Source organism: Caretta caretta, chromosome 3 (assembly GCF_965140235.1).
Source record: "Caretta caretta isolate rCarCar2 chromosome 3, rCarCar1.hap1, whole genome shotgun sequence".
NCBI lineage: Eukaryota > Metazoa > Chordata > Testudines > Cheloniidae > Caretta > Caretta caretta.
Genome location: NC_134208.1, coordinates 42982933 through 43002549, shown reverse-complemented (window position 1 = coordinate 43002549; position 19617 = coordinate 42982933). Strand labels below are relative to the sequence as shown.

General features: G+C 37.8%; 1 protein-coding gene across 2 annotated transcripts in view; it reads left to right on the top strand.

Moving 5' to 3' along the window:
- CSMD1 (CUB and Sushi multiple domains 1) overlaps positions 1-19617 on the top strand; it is a 1991107-nt gene that overhangs the window by 1698467 nt on the left and 273023 nt on the right. For both annotated transcript variants that reach the window (XM_048845330.2, XM_048845329.2), the window contains exons 34-37: positions 636-839; positions 1809-1933; positions 2592-2688; positions 16989-17093. In XM_048845330.2, coding sequence (XP_048701287.2) covers positions 636-839; positions 1809-1933; positions 2592-2688; positions 16989-17093 — 531 coding nt within the window. The remainder of the gene's footprint in view (positions 1-635; positions 840-1808; positions 1934-2591; positions 2689-16988; positions 17094-19617) is intronic.

Genomic DNA, 19617 nt, shown 5'->3' with positions numbered 1-19617 from the left:
TTATTTCTATAAAAATCAAATGAAAATAGTATTCTAAGGAGAATGGTCTCTGAAGCACTACACTTGTGAGACTAGGTTATAATTTCCAGCTAACCAACACAACACTAGACTCCCAGATAAATAGTAACTTCAAGCAGACACTTGTTTATGTAGTAATGGTGGTGAACTAGCAAGCAAAAAATAGCATTTATGTAGAAATGAACACTTATAACACTCCCTCTTATACCTGAAATTTTTGTACTTAAACTTTCAAAATATGCTTACATTATAAATCAGTTTTATAGTTTGTTGAGCTCAGTTATTTGTTAGAAATAATGTATCTCAGCCATATTTAAAAAAAAAAAAAAATGAAGTAGAAGAGGTAAATTCCAGTATCCCACCAATTTAAAAATAAAACAATAAAACAGGCAAGCTGTTAACTAACTAATATATAATTACTGCTGTGTTTGTCCACATAGTCACTGTAATGCCTTTACCCAACTACTTACTCTTAAAGGGCTTTAAGGTACCATGAGTGCAACAAGTATTATGTAAAGTTAAATTCCATATTATAAATGCCAGTATCTAGATATACTGTTTATTTCTCAGCTGATGACTGGCATTTTGGGTAATAGCACCTTTTTCTGTTCATGCAGCTGTTCCACGCACCAGTGATACACAATGCAGCTCTATTCCAGAACCCAGATATGGCAGGAGAATTGGGTCTGAATTTTCAGCAGGCTCTGTTGTTCGATTTGAATGTAGCCCTGGTTATCTGCTGCAAGGTTCAAAAGCTATTCGATGTCAGTCTGTGCCTAATGCTTTAGCTCAGTGGAATGACACTGTACCAAGCTGTATAGGTAAGCAATTACATTTTGGTAATCTGTTGAGGGACACAAGTCTTCAAATCAGAATTTAAGAAATGTTTCAGAAAATAGTGTTTAACACATATATTCACTCTCCATTGATTAATACTGGTCATGTTCAATTTAAAAGGGCATTTTTTCATATAAAAAGTAATTGAGTACCAGCTGGTTGGTAAGCAGTTATAGTGTTTCATATAATAACCTATTAGATTAACAAGCGTGATGCATGTTTTCCTGAATATTTATTATCTGTGTGGCTACCTCTAAAGTTGGAAGTATAAAATACCACTTCATTTTCTGAAAATCATAATAATCCCAATTTATTATACCATTTTTGTGGTACCCTTTTAGCAGATGTTTGTTGATATACAGCGCGCTGTCTCTCTCTTTAGGATTAGCATTCTAATGTACAGTGAATATCAATTTCATTGTTAGTTGCAGTTAATTTGCTTCATTTTCCAGAAGAACCTTTAGTGGAATAATGTTTAGCACTTTGGATTTATTTATACATTTAGTAAAAGTGCTTGTCTTTTGTGCATAAATCTCATTGGTATCAACTGGAGTTATGTGCCTGTATGGAGAGTAGAATAAACCATCAAATATTTAAATTATAATTATCTTTAATGGTCTAAGCAGAGTTGATTTTACAGACCCATTATTCTATATAATCTTTTCTTGAAATCTGAGGAAATGCTGGGCTATCGATAAATATATTATTTAATGTGCTGCACTGTGATTTATCAGGTAAGGCAAACATTAAAGCTACTTTAGACTTAAGTGTCCTGATTACATTTTATTTAACTGAAAGCTGCATTCCAAAGTGCAGACCAAAACTTAAAATCTACGTACTTGTAATAAAAAGAGAGTTATAACCATTAGATCAATTTGTACATTTAATGTTACTTTTCTGTCCAGTTAAATGTCTTTGGCTTTGACATAATCTGTGAAAATATTGTCTTTCAGTACCATGCAATGGGAATTTCACTGAACGGAGGGGCACTATCTTGTCACCCGGTTATCCAGAACCCTATGGTAACAGCTTAAATTGTGTGTGGAAAATCATAGTGACTGAGGGATCAGGTATTCAGGCAAGTCCATATTCTGCCAAACATGGAATACTAAATCACTTCCCCAATCCCCTTCCCCCCACAGCCAAATCAGGAAAAAGTAATTAGGGGTTTTTGTTTTTGTTTTCCTCCTCATTATTTTTTTTACCAATGGATAGTTTCTAATCTCATTTTTCTTTTTCTTTTTTTCTGTTGTGCAGAGAAAATGGATATAACCTCAGTAGTCACTAGCAGCTTTCTTTTTTAACTAAGTAGAATAGCAAAGATAGGTCCCAATCCTGCAGGTTGATCCTGCTCCCATTTACCGCTTCATTGATGTCAACTGGGCAGTGCACAGAAGCACAGTAGCTAATCTGATTGCAGGACTGGGGCCATAATTGGAGCATGATTTTCCATTTTCTTGAACCGTGTGTACTCATTTATATCTTTGCAATGTGTGTGCTGTTTTGCACTAATTTTGCACAAGTGCAGATGAATATACAAAATAAAAGAAAGAGGAGAATAAGTATCAATTTCTTTTAGTTTTGTTTTTATTTACATTTTTTCCAGGGCTTTTTTTTTATTTTGCTTGTGTCTGTTTTTTTTTTTTTAAGTTTTTTGTTTGTTTTATTTTTAGAGCATTCATTTAAATATAATTATTTGGGTTGAAAAACAAATACTGAATGGCATTGTTTTACAGATCCAGGTCATAAGTTTTGCCACAGAACATAACTGGGACTCTCTTGAAATCTATGATGGTGGAGATATGACAGCACCGCGACTGGGGAGCTTTTCAGGTAAGCATATAGTCTGGCTAAATGCAACCTTTTTATGGTGACCAGACTATGTATGTGAAAAGTTTCAATGTTTTCTTTAAACTGCTTTCCAGTCTCAGGTGGTAAATTTGAAATGGTATAATTTTGTCAATGTACTTACACCTAGGGAGATTTTCAAAGTGTCTAACTACCATTTGTGCCTTTGAAAATCTTCCCCGTCATTGCCAACTCCCAATATAGATATGCTGCCCTGATGTAAGGTGGGCTTACACTGCTGATACAGGTTGCTTTGGTAATGTAGGTTTAACCTTGCCGTTTTTAGACTCATCCTTTTAGGGAGGAGACAAAGTCATTCAGTATTCATGTAAACTCACTAGACAGTTAGAAAACAGAAAAAAATTGGTAAACTGAAAATGTTACAAACCATGCCCTTTGTTGTTTCATGAGCATATTAGACATCTCTGGCATCACTCCCCTATCATAAAATAATGTTTTTGCTGAAGGAATGTGTTGTAGTACCACCAACATGAGCAAACACCTTACATAGGATGGACTGATGAATTATATCCCAGGCTCATCTATTTTGCACCAAGATTCATCTCTATTGTGGGGCATAGCTATAGCACTCCAGGACATATGTATGTGAGATTTTGTGGTAGCTTCATATATGTTTTAAAATTAAGGTTTACATTGTGTTAAATAAGAAAATGAATAATGCAATTAATTAATTAATCAATTAATACAGTAGTAGCCTTTATATTATTTAATTTGATATTAGTACAATGTATTTGATGCTGCTTCTGATTGTTTAATTTTCAGTGCACTGAAAAATAATATACCGAAAGCTCTTAACTATATTGTAGAATCAGAAAGGAAGCTCATGATTTTAGCAGCTAAGTAGAAGCAATTGAGGCTTTTGGAATTTACAAGGTTTGGGAAGTAGTTTGGGATTGTGGGGTAAGCACAACTAACATAATTGGGCGTGAAAGAGTTAACAGTATTGAAAATTCAGTTGCCATCATTACATTTAAAGTTAGACCTTATTGAGATAAATCAAGGTCTTTGCCCTTCACAGAGCTATTTTTCCAAGTTGTGCTCAGCCTAAGCATTTATGGCTACACTTTGAGCTGGGGATGTAATTCCCAGTTTGAGCAGATATACCCGCAGTATCACTGATCGAGCTAGCACACTAAACATAGAGTGTAGCTGTGGTGACAGAGGTGGCAGGAGGGGCGAGCTGCCATGAGTACATACCCAGCCAAGTTGATAGGTGCATATTCAGGGCAGCTAGCCCATCCTGCCACTCAACTGCTGCAGCTACACTTCTGTTTTTAGAATGCTATCTCAAGCAGAGCCAGTGCAGATTCATAGAATCACAGATTATGTCTTTTCAAGCTGGAAATTACATCTTCCACCTCCATCGTAGACATATTCTTGGTCAGACAACACTGCATTGGTTGGTTTACATTTGGAAGATGGCTAGAAACTTATTTTTATGAAAAAATGTAAATTTAGCTTCTGGATCTCAGTTCTGCCTGAAAATGCAGTATACTGTGAAATGTGATATTGGCAGAGTTCTATGTTTATTTTCTCTCAATAACTGATATGTTAAATGTTCTTACTTTACAAGGGCTTATCTACATAAAAGTTTTACCAATTATGCCAATATCATTATACAAGTTTTGTTATACCCCCCGTGTACACATTCTTATTCCAGTATAAAAGTGGTGTTTTCACTTTAGCTTAAACTGTTCCCAAACAACATAACTTAAACTGAAAAAAGACACTTACATTGGATTGAGTATGTCCATATGGGAGATTATACCAGTATGGCTATATCAGTTTAAATTCCTATCTGATATTGAAAAAACTTTCCTGTGTAGAGAAGGCCCAAGTAAAAATATTGCAGAGTGTGATGGAATCTGCTATTGCAAACTTAACCTGGTATCTTATGGTAAAGCTACGTTCCTTCTCCCTTGTGTAGGTTCATGAATACTAAATGTTCTGCAGACATAATTATGTTCTCAATAACTGTTGTGCAGTCCTATCGTCTTCAGATTGTGCTCTCTGTACTGTATTGCAAACCATATAAAACTCAACTGACTTCCAATCACTCCTTCAGTAACACCTGTCCAATTGTACATGTGTAACTGAGTAGAATTTCATACACAATACTGCTGATGATCCAGTCCAGCTCAGTCTCTTATAGCCATGTTGGATCTGCAGGGCTCACAAGAGTCAAACACGCAAAGAAATCCCTTTTGTTTCTAAAATCAATATAAATTACTCTGAATACAAAAAGGAGATGAAGTCTGATATAGGTAGTTGTCTGTCACAGAATGAGCTGATCTTTTAAGGGGTTTGAGGCTCAGTCAGGATCAGCCTAGTGAGCCTCTTTCTCCAAGTCAAGGGAGTAAGTCCTGCGGTCACATGGTAGGGTAACTTGTTATTCAGAAGCTAGCCTTCTAGGACATAAAGAGCAGCCTGGGTTTAGTGAGCAAGGAGAGTTCAGGGAGAGATTTCATACAGCAAGGAGATGCTTTTTAGCTCCTGTGCAGAGGACCTGGGCAGCAAGACTGCTGAGGAAAGCTGAAAGCATGCCTCACTAGAGAGGAGCACAGACTCTCTTTAGCTCCCACACAAGGGTACTAGGGATCAGAAAAGGCCTGAAGGGATCCAGAAGTCACTGGGGAAAGAAGGTCTCCAGGCCAGCCAGACGGAAAGTCTTCACTGAACCTACCTTTGTTTGGACAGGAGCAAAAGCCCTTACAAGGGACTGTTGACCCTGAAGAAGATGGCTGGAATATAAGGGTTTTGAGATAACATATTCATTTATGCTAATCATCCAGACTATTGGAAAAGAGTGTAATTCCAGTGCACCAGTTGTGGTGATTATTTGATAATGGAAGAGTAAGGAAACTGAGTTAGGGTTAGGGTTGGATGCTGGCTTATGGGAGACCCTGCTGTGGTGTTATTTTAATTAGTCACTTTTCAGAGTTGAAATACATTTCAAATGTTAATTATTATTAATATTTGGAAAGGCTATTTCGGGTAACTTTTTAAAGCTTTCAACACTGTAATTGGTATATTTTCTCTTTGTTTTCTCAAATCTCCAGACAGCCTGAAATAATGACTCAGAGGTTTGGACTCCCTTGTCCCTAAATAACCTCATTGGAGGGTTAAGTTGAAACCCTAATTATAATATGTTGCAGAGAAGAAAGTGAAGAGAAGGAATGAGGAGAAACACAAGAGAAAGGATGGGGAAGGAAGAGAAATAAGGGCAGAAATGCGGTGGTCTTGAAGGGGCACATATTGTCCCTTGAAGTGATAATGAATGTGACCATAGGGTATTGACCAAATAATGATGATAAAAAGCTAAAACACGTAGTTACTCTTTCAAAGTCGTATTCCACTTTGATCTTTGTGCAAATTTCCCATTGACGTCAATGGAAGATTTGCTAGGTACTGAGGACTGTATTAACTTTTAAGTTTATACCCAGGCCACCAGACCATAATCAAAACTGGAAATTGTCCCTCTCCAAAAAGAATGACCTTGGCATACCTGGGTACTTCTATTTGAATAATAATCTTTTCAGTTTAGGATATTCAAAAATATCTCATGTGTCCTAGGTAAATCATCAAGGGAAATCTGGATGAAAAAGTTGGTTCCTCAGTATTCTACTATGAATCACCTAAAGGAAGACAAAAGAAAATTAACTGTTCATATTGCAGCAGTATGTTATTTCTATGGTTGAATGTACAACCTGTGGCAATGTTCAGAGTCTTGATTGTAGATGAAACTGCTGTTTGAATTACTCCAAATTAATAATTGATACATTGCTAGAAAGAATTTGTTACTGATCCAAAGTTATGCATGTTTAGAAAACACATTACACATTTTGAGAATTGTTGTTTTCAATTATGATATTACCAATTATGATATTAGGTTAGTGGTAATGCCTTGAATTTTGTACCATTGTCTTTGGAGTTTACCTCTGGAATTTCAGTATAACTTTTGTAGACACATATTGATGTTTGATAATATTCCTTCTCAAGAGAAAATAGTTTATCCTTCTCACTTGACAACTGCCTTTGCAATTTCCCACTTGTAAGACAGTGTCCAATTCTAAACCACTTAGTGAAGCAGTGTTACCATATACACACAGGTGCCTCCTTATGAGTCAGATTGTTTGGAGCGGAGGTTATAAAAGAGACAAATGGCTTCAACAATCTCAGTTCATACTAACTAGAGCTAGCAATTGGTACTAAATAAATATCTATGATAAGATTAAAAGATAGACAATTTTGCCCCACCCTAATTATCTGATGTGGAGAAGTTATTAGTTCTCTATGCCATCTGATGGAAATACAAACAAAGGTAGCTAAAAAGGCTGACTGAAAACCAGGTATTTTTGAGGGCATGCTATGATGAACTGGATGAATTTGCAAGGATAGTATGGATGGCAGTGACTCTGTGCCATCATGCCTGATTGAAATCTTTTAATCTCACTGTCATACCACAGTTGTAGTCAAGACCTTCCTTTGAAGCTTCTGATCTATTTAATGTTAAAACAGATCCATATCTTGAAAAGCTCAGAAACTACAACAACCAGATCTTTGGTAGTGTCAGAGTCTGCTGGATAAAAGAACATCTCTACCTTCAGGTTGCAGAGGCACTTGTCAGGGATTTTTGGAACCTACAATTAACTCAATATTCCCAGTCTTCTCCTCTTCCTTTTTATCATCATCAGTAGCAACATATTCAGAGGAAGCAGTGCTTTCAGGATACTTTCAAATCTATTTCTTTTGATACTGTTGTTTTAGGTAAACACTACATTTTATGAATGATATGAGTCTTATTTGAGTAACATCAATAGACCCCTGTCCTTTCAATTTTCCCTTTGAGAGCAATCTTATGTATTTCCTTGCAGCATGTGAGGGAATTATTTTGGATTGTTGGATGTATTTGACACAATTGCCCAGAAGGGGATAGATACAAATGGCTAGATATGTCAGGAAGTTATCTTGCTTTGGGAGTCCTGAACGCATCATTGGTTCAATCCAATGGCTCTTCATTTGACAGGGAAGCAACACAAGACATACTCCTTGACATTTCTCATAGTCAACAAAACAAGTGATTCCTCAAGGCCTCACTCCTGTATTATCTGTAGGTGGAAAGAGCCTCGGCTAAATCTCTTTGCCTCTGAGTAAAGCAGCAACTTCCTCTGATTCTGCTCCATTGTTAGACAGGAAGACCCAGCACCATTGACAGTCTCTTTCATCATGAATTGGAGTCAAGAATTTCTCTATGCATTATCTCTAAGTCTACTGCAACAGAAGGTCATTTGAAAAATCTGACAAGGCTTGACCCAAGATGCTGCTGATCGCCCCGGCTTGTGTTCAGTTGTTTATAGGTCTCTATATGTCCTGCCTCCCAGTCTACCCAGATCACTTTCATCAAGTTTGAGGTGAGATTCTCCAATCAGTTATGAAGCATCTCAGGCTGACTGCTTGGTTTTTATATTTCTTGGAGGAATAGACTGAAAGTTTAAGGTTTAAAATATCCAGTTGGAATGCAGAAAGCCTTTAACCAATCAAATCGACTCAGTGAATTGGAAGAGATTTTGTAGCTGGACAGCTAAATAGAGAGTAGGCCTGATATTGTTTTCTATTCCTTTTGTCTTGGACTATCTATTATGTCTGGAAGTCAAAAACGTCTAGAGCTGTCAGGGTCCACTTGTCATCTCAGCTTTCTCTCCTCTGATGCATGGATTAGCAGTTTTTGCTTAACCTACAGGAACAAATTTCCTTGGTCTGGGGATGTTGTTTTAGAGGCAGAGGACAGTAGCAAGGTAACAAAACTGTAAGAAGTTTTGTGAAGGTACATCTTACAGTTCTTGTTTCTACAGGCTTCTGTGAGGGAGAAAATAGGGACTTTCATAAAGACACTGCCAAAGGAGACCTGCTGCTGTCATTACTAGTGTGTATGGATGAGTCCCCATGTGGGAGAGGAAGAGCAGGCCATAAGGATCCCCGTAACAGTTCCCCAATGTGAGTTGGGGAAGAAAGAAAGAGAGAGCAGTTGAGCCTACTCACCTCCCTGCTCCCAGTGAGTGCTGGAAGCTGATGCCCTAGTGGGGAAACTAGTTCTTTTGAAACCTAAATTCTCAGGTTATACTACCCGATATCTCTATAGGTTCCCTGAGGCATTTAGAATTGAGAAACCACATATTATGTTTGTAGTTAATATTAATTGAGTTTTGGTACTCTTTTGGTTCACTTCTCACATAGAAGTGAAACTGGCACTCTATTATCTTTAAAAAATCAGCAAAATACACAATCTATTTTGAGAATTTAACAGAAAACTTTATCATATGCAAACCTATAGATAACTCAGAACTTAATTTTGTGGGTGAAAGAAGCTCTGTAATTAATGTAAGCAAGAAGGAGAGTTTCTTTGTTTTAATTAGTAGAAGTGTTTTCAGATTACTTGATGGTGACATCATTATAACTGGACATGGAACTTGTTAAACTACACTTGTTTTTTTTCAAGTGATTGGCTCTTAAATTGGCTTTTAAATGTTTGCTGTTTTAATACAGAGATCAAATGCAAGCAAACAGAATAGACTGTCAGCTGGAAAGTTCAGAACAAAAGGAAGTTTTGAGATTAGACAAAGCAGATCTTTTGTAAAACAGGCAATGACTTTTGCCAGTTTAACAAATGTCATTGTTAGTTCAGACAAATATGTGTGTTTGTGTGTCTGTGTTTGATAGTAGTACCTTATTTGTTATAGATTAATCAATTCTACTGAAATGGTATTGTCTCAACCAAAGTGTAAAAGTACTCTACTCGAATGGAAAATCATGCTCTCTGATTGGAGGGAGTTTTATTGCTTAATGACTACAGCTGGATAAATAATATTCTTTGATTATGTTATTCAGTGAATATTGCTGTTTTAGTGAATTTTATTATTATTACTTATTTGCAATATTTAACTAACTCAATAGTTGACTAAATTTGCTGAATGAATTATTTAACTATTTTTTCTGATACCAAGTAGCTTGAATTGTGAGAGGCTACATCACACTACTACACCAAATATGCACAATTAATGTAATTGAGAAAGGGTAGTCTGGCAAAGGGTGTATGCAGAAGGGCCAATGTACCTAATGGACAGAGTGGAATTATGTGCACTAAACAGCCCTTGTTCAGATTATATGCTTTACACAGACTTGGGTAGCAGGCAGTGAAGAGCTGTTCCACATCAGGAGATGAATGGGAGAGCTTTGTCTAAGAGGCAGAATCTAGCATTTGGTTTGATTCCTAGGAATTTGATTTGCATGTTTCCAATTTTACTTGTAATTTTCTATTTTATTAATACCTGAAGAATTGCCTTGCCTTTCACACTGAAGGGTTTAGTTGGAGTTAGACAAGCTGGTAAATTTGCATTGAATCAGAGTAGCACTACGACAATATTGTAAGCTAGTCTATAGCCTCTGTTTTCTAATAATTTTTTCAGTCCTTTCCATGTCAGACAGTCTTCATAGTGGGGACTTCCCTGTCTCCATAGTAACTGGGGGCAGACCTTTGCCCTGAGCCTGGGCTTTGGATTGCCCCTTAGAATTCAGAAGGATTCTCCAGAATTTTCTGCCCCCAAGAAGCATGAGTGGCAGATTCCCACTTTCTTTTTGTAGCAGAGGTCTCACAGGATTTGCAAAATATTTTTAATAATGTGTGTGGTTGGAAGGACAGCTTCTCTTCTCACCTCCCCACTGAGAAATAGTGGATACCTCAGGAACCCAGGTCCCAACAAGGATGTGGGTGAAGTCCATGCTGAGCAGGCTGCAGAGAAGCTAGATCCCAGCTGGCATGTAGGCAAGGTCTATGCTGAGGCAGTTGAGCAGGCCACATGGAGCTTCCTTCATTGAGACAAGCCCCAAGCAGTTGCATGGAACTGAAGGTAAGATTTTTCAAAGCCCCTGCTTCTCCCCTGCACATGGGACTCTATTCACACAGCTTGCAGGGCAAGCAGGAAAAAAAGCTTCCTGAATGTTGAGGGAAGGCAAGATCCCCAATCCCCATAGCAACACAGAGAAAGAAATTCCTGCTCCCAGCCAACAGGTGGGCAAGGTCCATGCTGGGATGAATGAGAAGGCTACAAAACATCATCCCTTCCCATAAACTGTTTTATCTGGAAGGCCTCACGTGCCATGAAAGATGCTGTCTCTTGCAACCTCTCTAATACCAATGAACCATTTGTTTCCAGTGGTTCTCCCTCACTCTGCATTCAGCATGTTTGGTCCCCACTCAGCCTGGACACAGCAGCAGGAAGCATGAGGTGAACTGATTCAGATTCTCTATCCTGGGAGCTGAACCTACCACTTCTCCCCATCCAGACTCCAGGGATCCCACTGAAAGTTATGAAGTAGCTCCCTTTTTCCTTCAGGAGAATTGCAGGATACATGCCTACAGACTGTCATTTCAATCTCCCTAGATATGTGCGCTCCCCTTCACACAGCTCTACTTCATTCTCATAGGGGTATGGCCCATGGACGGGTGGCAAAAGTACTGCTCACACCAGCTCTTAAAGAAGCAGAACAAGGCAAAATCTTGCATGAGAGGGTCTCCTAGATCCACTAAAAAGAAGGAGAAATCTCTCAAGCTGGGACTTTGAGCAAAATCCCTTAGACTCTCAACTAAGCTTGTCAGAATTAAGCACAAATGGGGATTTCACTTCACAGGTAGGGCTAGGGAAATAAACTGTTTTCCCTTCCTGGAAAAAAATTTTAAAAAATCCCATCCTGAATTGGAACGAAAAGTAGAAATCTTGAAAAATTTCATGAATGAAAATCTTTTTTTAAAAAAAGTTGAAGTCAATTGAAGTGGATTTTTTTAGATTTTGACCATTTTAAAATTATTTATTTTTACTCTAATTATCAAAATTTTTAAACCAGAGGATCAGAATGTTTAGTTTAGAAAATGTAGGGCATCTTGACAATTTAATTACTTTTTTTCAAAAACAAAAATTGAATTGAGAGATTTGTCAAAACTGACCCATTCTCATGAAGTTGTATTTTTGACAAATCAGCATTTTTCAATTAAAAAAAACATTGTTGAAAAATTCCCAACCAGCTCTATTTACAGCTGTTTGTGAAAATAAATAATGAAACAACAAGAAACCTTGCAAAATTGAAGAAAAGCTGTGTAATTTTTCATCTCTTGGTTTGTGATAGAGGGATTAAGGCAGAGTAAATATTCCCTCAAATGACCTACTTGTACCTACAAACTAAAAGGTCTTCATTAATATCCCTAAGATTAAGCCTGCTGAGGCTTCCTTAGTAAATGGTATAATCATTCTAGCTGAAGGAATATTCCCACCAAAACACGGTCTCAACTCTGAAAGTCTTGGATGAAGTATCTTATTGTTCAGGTCTGTGCTCAGCTGAGAGCCCATTGTGGGCATGCACACACAGGAACACACATATGCAAAACAACCAGCAATCTAAAGCAGACTGCAAAGAGTTATAAGGTGATCTCATTAAACTGGGTGACAAAATGGCAGATGAAATTCAATGTTGATAAGTGCAAAGTAATGCACATTGGAAAACATAATCCTAACTAAACGTTCAAAATAATGGGATTTAAATTAGCTGTTATCACGGAAGAAAGAGATCTTGGAGTCATTGTGAATAGTTCTCTAAAAACATCTGCTCAATGTACAGTGGCAGTCAAAAAATCTAACAGAATGTTAGGAGCCATTAGGAAAGGGATAGACAATAAGACAGAAAATACCATAATGCCGCTATATAAATCCATGGTTCATCCACCCCTTGAATACTGCACGCAGTTTTGGTTGCTCCTTCTCAAAAAAGATTTAATAGAATTGGAAAAGGTGCAGAGAAAGGCAACAAAAATGGAAGAGCTTACATACGAGGAGAAAATAAAAAGACGGGGACTGATCTCTTTAGGAACAAGATGCCTACAAGGGGTATGATAGAGGTCTATAAAATCCTGAATAGGCCAGAGAAAAACAATAGGGAAGTGTTATTTACCTGATCACATACCACAAGAACTAGGGGTCACCCCATGAAATTTATAGAAAGCAGGCTTAAACAAACATAAGGAGATACTTCAGACACCACAACCTGTGGAACTGATTGCCATGCAAAGTTGTGAAAGCCGAAAGTATCAGTGGGTTAAAAAAAGAATTAGATAAGTTCTTAGAGTCCATTAATGGTTACTAGGCAAGCTGGTCAGGGACACAACCTCTTGCCCCAGGTGTCCCTAAACCTCCATCTGCCAGAAGCTAGGACTGGATGACAGAGAATGAACCATTCAATAACTGCCCTGTTCTACTCATTCCCTCTGAAGCATCTGGCACTGGCTATTGTCAGAGGCAGTATACTGGCTTAGATGGACCATTAAGCTGACCCAGTATGGCCATTCTTATGAGATACTTTAGCTTCTGCTACAAGAAGAAGTATTTTCAATAAAGAGTGCTTCCTGTAACAGGGTCCTCTGCCTGCCCCTCTTCCTGGGGCCCGCTGACTGCCCCAATAAAGCTCAGAGAGGCTTCCTGTTATGCAGCACCCGTGGCTTTATTTACACACACAGTTCTCCCACCACCATGACTTTGAGTGAATAAGTGGAAGGGCCAACGTACAGCGGTAACAAAAGTCTGCCATCTAAGTTTATCACCCAAGACAATCTTTATTTTAAAGGAAATATGAAAGATAGTGTCTGACTTGCCAAACATTAGCACCCCATTTCTAAGATAAAATCTGTCTCAGCTTCTTGGCTGTTGGTTCTCACATGTGAATACCTGCCATCAAATTTGCTTTGTTTTCAGCCAGTAATTGGAGCAAATCAGTGTATAAAGATCTTGGTCCAAATCCAGTACTAGCATCTCTTTGGTGAACTCATTCTTTATATTATTTAATTGCTACCAAGTCAAGTCCAGAGAAGTTTGTAATCAATACAGATAGTGTACCCCGTATAGGGGGTACATATCTTGATTCCTGTAGGAGTCAAGGGGATGTGACACACTAAGGAAACATCAAGTATAACCTGTCTCATGCTGTGGACCATCAAATTTGCTCCTTCATTTCCAGCAGATGATTCTTCAGAAATGTTATGTGTATATAACTGCTAAAAAGGCAGATTACCGTTACCACTGCTTAGAGCAGTAGTCTTGTTCATGTCCTGTTGGTATCCAGGAGGTGAGCGGGCTTCTGCCCGCCCACTACTAAAGGACCTCCCCCCAGCCTAATGGGAGGATCCACAAGTCCAGGATTCCAAATAAGTGTGGGGGACAACTAATGAGATAACGGGAACGGGAGTGAGGTCACAGGGCTAAACGAAGGGAACCTGATGGGGACACCGAGCAGAGAACCCGGGACAACACTCACTGCTCCTCAAAGGCGTCCAGGGAGCCAGCAGACACCACCCAAAGGAACTCTGCCTGTATGTGTGAACAGACTGAAGAACAGAAATAGGCCCCACAGTCACAAGAAACCCCATCGGCCAACCTCCTCTCCCTTGTTTTGTAGATGGCCATTTTGGCCAGGGCTAGGAGGAGGCTGACAAGGAGGTCCTGTGACTTTGTGGGGCCATGGATAGGGAGTGCATATGTGAACAGATGAGGGAAAAAGTGCAACTAAAACCATAATAAAATATCTAGGAGGAGCCGGAATAGGAGCTGCAACCCGGCGCGCTCCAGGTACACGTGTGCCAGAGTCTCCCTTATACCACAAAGGGGGCAGGTGTCTGGGAGGGGTGTCTTGTTCATGTACTAGGCAGAAGCTCTTGCTCTGTTCCTCAGAGTTCTTCCCCAAGAAAGAGCATAAGGGTCAGCTAGTTCAGAAAGACACTCATAGAAGTGAGGGAATGTAGTCTATATCACCTAGCTTTTTGGTGCATCACAGGTCAATAGACTATTGATGAACCTTTGTGCATCTAAGTCTAACTGGAAAACCAAAAGAGATACTACACAAAGAAGAGACAATGAAAAGCAAAGGCTGTGGTTCTTTTATCTTAGAAAGGGCCCAAAAGTACTCATTTATGTCTCTCTCACCCCTCAGCCAATGAGAGTTAAAGTGGTAAAGAAGATTGTGAAGAAACAGGACACAATGATTATAATCACCTTCTCATGACCTTCAGGTCTCGGTTCTTGGACTTGATTTAGATATAACTAGAACCACCTGTCAAACTCCCAACACACACACACACAGAGTGCAACAGGAACCTATCCTGAACCAATACACAGTCTTGCCTAACTTATCAGCTGAGAGGAAGGAACTACAATTTAAGAATGGCATCTCAGAGAAAATTCACGATAGAAATGGTGTCTTTGTATTACTGGAAAAAATTTAGATGCTGGTGTGATAAGTGACACAGTTGAAGCAAAGGCCATTCTAGTGGTTTTTGGGCTGTGGGCTGAAGGCAAACACTTTTTGGAAAGACACAAACACATCAGAACCACTCATCAACATCACATATCAGATACCTGAGAACCACCAATATTATCAGTCTTCTGGAAATATGCAGATTCCTGTAATGATCTTTATTTGTGTACTACAAGTCCTAATAAAACCACCTTTCAGCTTCAGTTAGTAATTCTCTTCTTTGCATTGAAAGTATCTTTCCTTGTCACCACGTTCTTGTCCAAGTGTGGTTTGGAGCTTGGCATGATCTCAGTGAAACCTCAGTTACGTGTTTTATCAAATATGGTCGTTCTATGAACTAACCAGCCCTCCATCCCCAAACTCACCACAATTTCCCGCATATAATAGGAAGTGATAGTACTATATTTCTGGTTGAATGCAAATATTCGAAGGAAGTAAATATGCATGAGTTACATATGAACAGATCCTACAGCGGAATAAAAGTGTATATATAGCAGACACATTCAAAGCCTCATATACAGCTTTTCTCATTAACATGTACTCCAGCTGTTTTTATGGGTGGAGCGATCACACAAGTATTATGAATAGGTCTATAAGACTACTATAGAGTCTTCTGTCTATACTTCTTCAAAGAGAATAGAATGGACATCATCAGCCCTGCTGATCCAGCATTTGGTAGAAGGTGTTATGGCACAAGGTGCCCCAGTAACCCGCAAGTTCCTTTTCAATCCCTCATGAGTAAATTGAATAGTCTGGCCCACTCTCAGGGTGACTTTCTACTTTCTGCATCCTACTATGAAAATGGTCTAACATGGAGAAGACCGAGAGAGGGAAAATTCTATTTTACCTGTGAATTTTCATTCTAGACCCTCTATGAAAGACAGTATGGCCCTTCCTCGGAGGATTGCATTATGTCCAGAGCATTTTCTGGCTATTGTTAATTTGTTAAGTAATTTTAAAGGGAAGAGGGTGTTCCAACAGAAAATCCCTAAATCTTATGTCCAGGCTCTGCTGCAAATGGTTTGAGTTACATAGCACTTTAAATCATTTATATGGTTAGGGTTTTTTTCAGCTTTGGAAGCTATCCTTCTGGAATAGGGTGAGTGGACAGCAAGTGTGAAAAATCGGGACAGAGGTTGGGGGGTAATAGGAGCCTTTATAAAAAAAAGCCCCAAATATTGGGACTGTCCCTATAAAATCGGGACATCTGGTCACCCTATTCTGGAAAGTTCTTTCTGAGCAAAGATCAGGTTCACCCCCCGGTTGCCATGGAGACAGGGAACACCACACTATGAACACTGTCTGACATGGAGGATCTTAGAATGAAAATTCAAAGGTAAAACAAAAATATCTCTTTCTGATCTCATAAAAAGAGAAAATAATCATTTTGCACAATCACCATTGATGTTCACAGGCCATTGTGATAACATTCTATCTCTTTTGGGGATAGAAGTGTGCAGCAGCATTACTGTGTGAAGTGGGAGTTAAAGAGAACAGAAACAGAGAAAATTAGTGTCTCAGAATGATGGGATGGGTGTCTCCTTCCCCCCAGACTCTCCGCTTCCATTCTGAACTTATGTACAGACAAGAAAGAACTGATGACATTGGAGCTTCATTTCAGAGCTAAATCCTTTACCTTACTTATGTGGATAATGCGTTTGAAGTCAATGGGATTATGCATGTGAGTAAATATAGTGGGATTTAGCTCTGGCTGCACTTGCATAACTCCCTACTGTCCTATCATGTCATCAGACTTTACCTGGAGCTTTTTAAAAATCCAGGGTATGATATGACACATAATGAGGAGAGAATAGGCTAGTGTTTATGTTTCTGTAAAACAGTAGGAATTTCTTTTAAAAAGTTACCATATTGCAACGTACTACATACCACAGGTGAAACTGTCTTGTTTGTTACAGGTACTACGGTGCCAGCATTGTTGAACAGCACCTCCAATCAACTTTACCTGCACTTTCACTCGGATATTAGTGTGGCAGCAGCTGGTTTTCACCTGGAGTACAAAAGTAAGACCGTCTGTTGCTTGACTCATTCTTTTTTTTTTTTAAATCTAATTACCAAATTTGATCTTGGATGCTGCAGATGTAAACTGATACCTATTGAATTATATCTTTAAAAAAACAATCAAGTTTAAAACCAGTAGAAGTTCAGCCTTCACAAAATAATTTTTCATAAAGTAGAAATACATAAAAAATCTACAAGAAAACTTTCAGCATGTTGTCTATCAGTATAGTCATATGGTGTTTCAGATTAATAGTTCTGGAAACTCAGATCACATTTTACACTTTTTTTAAGCACTACATTTATACTTAACAAGATTATGGAAAAGCAGATGGATAACCCTAAATGCTTTCCCCCCATTCATATGTGCATATTTTTCTTCATGGCCCCCATCCTGAAAATCCTGCTAACTCATTGGAGTGAAATAGCTGCAGTTATGATAAATATTGTTGTGCACTGATGGCTACAAACACTATTATAGTTCTCATTTAAGATGCATTGGTGATATGGGCAATAGAAGCCAGAATGGACATTGTCAAACACAGCACATCTAACTCTTGAGATAGCTGTGTTTCCATCTTATATACTTTGTGGGCTATTTAGTTATGTACCTTTTTAAACAGGTTTGATATTTTATAAAATTCCAATGGACAACTGCACATACTCTTTGTTCAGGTCATATATGCATTAATTTTGTATCTTTTTCCTCTTTAAAACTTAAAATAATTTCTATAAAATGGTGGTAAAGTCAATGCATTATGTTTGTTTATTATTTCTTTTAACTGGAGGTAAGCATTGCAAAGAAGACTATTTAAAAAAATGAATGTGGGGATGAGGTAATAGTCTGATAAATGGGTTAACAAAGATCAAATTTGCAAATCATCTTTAGTGTTTGGTTATGCTGGTACTCCATTGTCTTGCAAAAGAAAAATAAGAATTTTCTATGAAATTCAGTTTTATAGTACATGCATTTATGCACTAAAAACCTTAATGTTGATATTCATCTTCTTTAATAAGCAGTTGCAAACAAGTAAATACATGGATAAGCTTTAATAAATATCCTTTAAAATTGAGATAAACGATTATCTAGAACATAAACTTATGCACAAAATTTTAGAGGCCAGATTTCCAGCTGATGATAAATATTCTGAACCAGACACAAACCATAGGGCAGCCTCACACTCTGGTTCAATTCCCCTACTTACTACTACCATTTGTATGCAAGTTTGTTGCAATTTATTTGAAAATGACTACTCTAATGATGGTGCAAAATGATATCAAAACGTCCATTTATAGTAGGATGTGTTTTGAAAATCTGCTACTTTGATATATTTTGAAAACATCTGTAGATGTTAAGATATGTGTTTTAATTTATGCCAGAAGTCAATATAATTGCTAATATACATAGCTGAATTATAGCTGAAGAATGCTCTTATCTGTTATGCTTAAGGTTATTCTGAGCCTTCTGGCTTACTTTTAACACTGTTGACTGATACAAAAGGAAGATGTTATTAAAATATTTTGACTTTTATTTTCTTTACACATGTAGAAATTTTTCATTCCTTGTTGTTGGCATCTGGTTCAGTATCATTACAAAAAAAGTGAAATGATAAAAGGGGCTTACATTACACAATGAAATAGATGGTAAGATAATAAGCTTTTTTACAGGGCATTATATTAGTTGTTGGAGAAATACAAAAACAATAATTACTACTACTGAGTCTTTTTCAATCTTTACATAGCCCAAAGATGGTGTCAGAATTGAATATGTCATTTCTAACTATGCTATTTGTTGTTGTTTCCAGATGGGACAAGAAACAGTTGTATTTTTATGATGATTATATTAGTGCATTGTGCTATCTTACTTAGGGTTTCATTTTGAGATCATCCTGATTGTGGATAAAAGAGGACTTTGTCCTATTACTGATTTTTCTGGTGAAAGTTATACAACAGAATTTGCTCTTTTATGTCAGTTGATTAGCCTGCATTCTTGTCCCCCATCCCTAATGAAGGAATAAATTAGCTACCATAGTATCTTGGGATGGGTCCTCTTCATGATGCTTTGCTTTTGGCAGCATGGTTGGATTAGTATTTCTTCCTGTCTTGGATAAGACTTGCTTTCTTAACTTTAGTACACAGTGATTATTTTGTCTTCCTAGATGCATGATGTGACTATGACATAAAATTCCTTTTCAAATCTTTCCATTGGCTTCCTTTCTGTATCTCATCAAATTTTAACTTTTTGTACTCACCTCAAGATCCTACATAAATTTGTCTTTCTATACTCATTTAATCTTGTTTCATTAAATCACACCCCACCCCTCCCTTAACCAATAGGCTTGATGTTTCCTTTTTACATTTCTCACAAGAGTGGAATGTGCTCCTATTCCTGATCCTCTAGGCCAACACTATAGGATGATCCAAAAATGTTTTGGGAATGGATGCTATTCTCTGTTAAATTCTGTTGGATTTAGAATAATGTTCACTACTATGCCCCCATTTCAACAAAGCACATATCATGTGCATAGC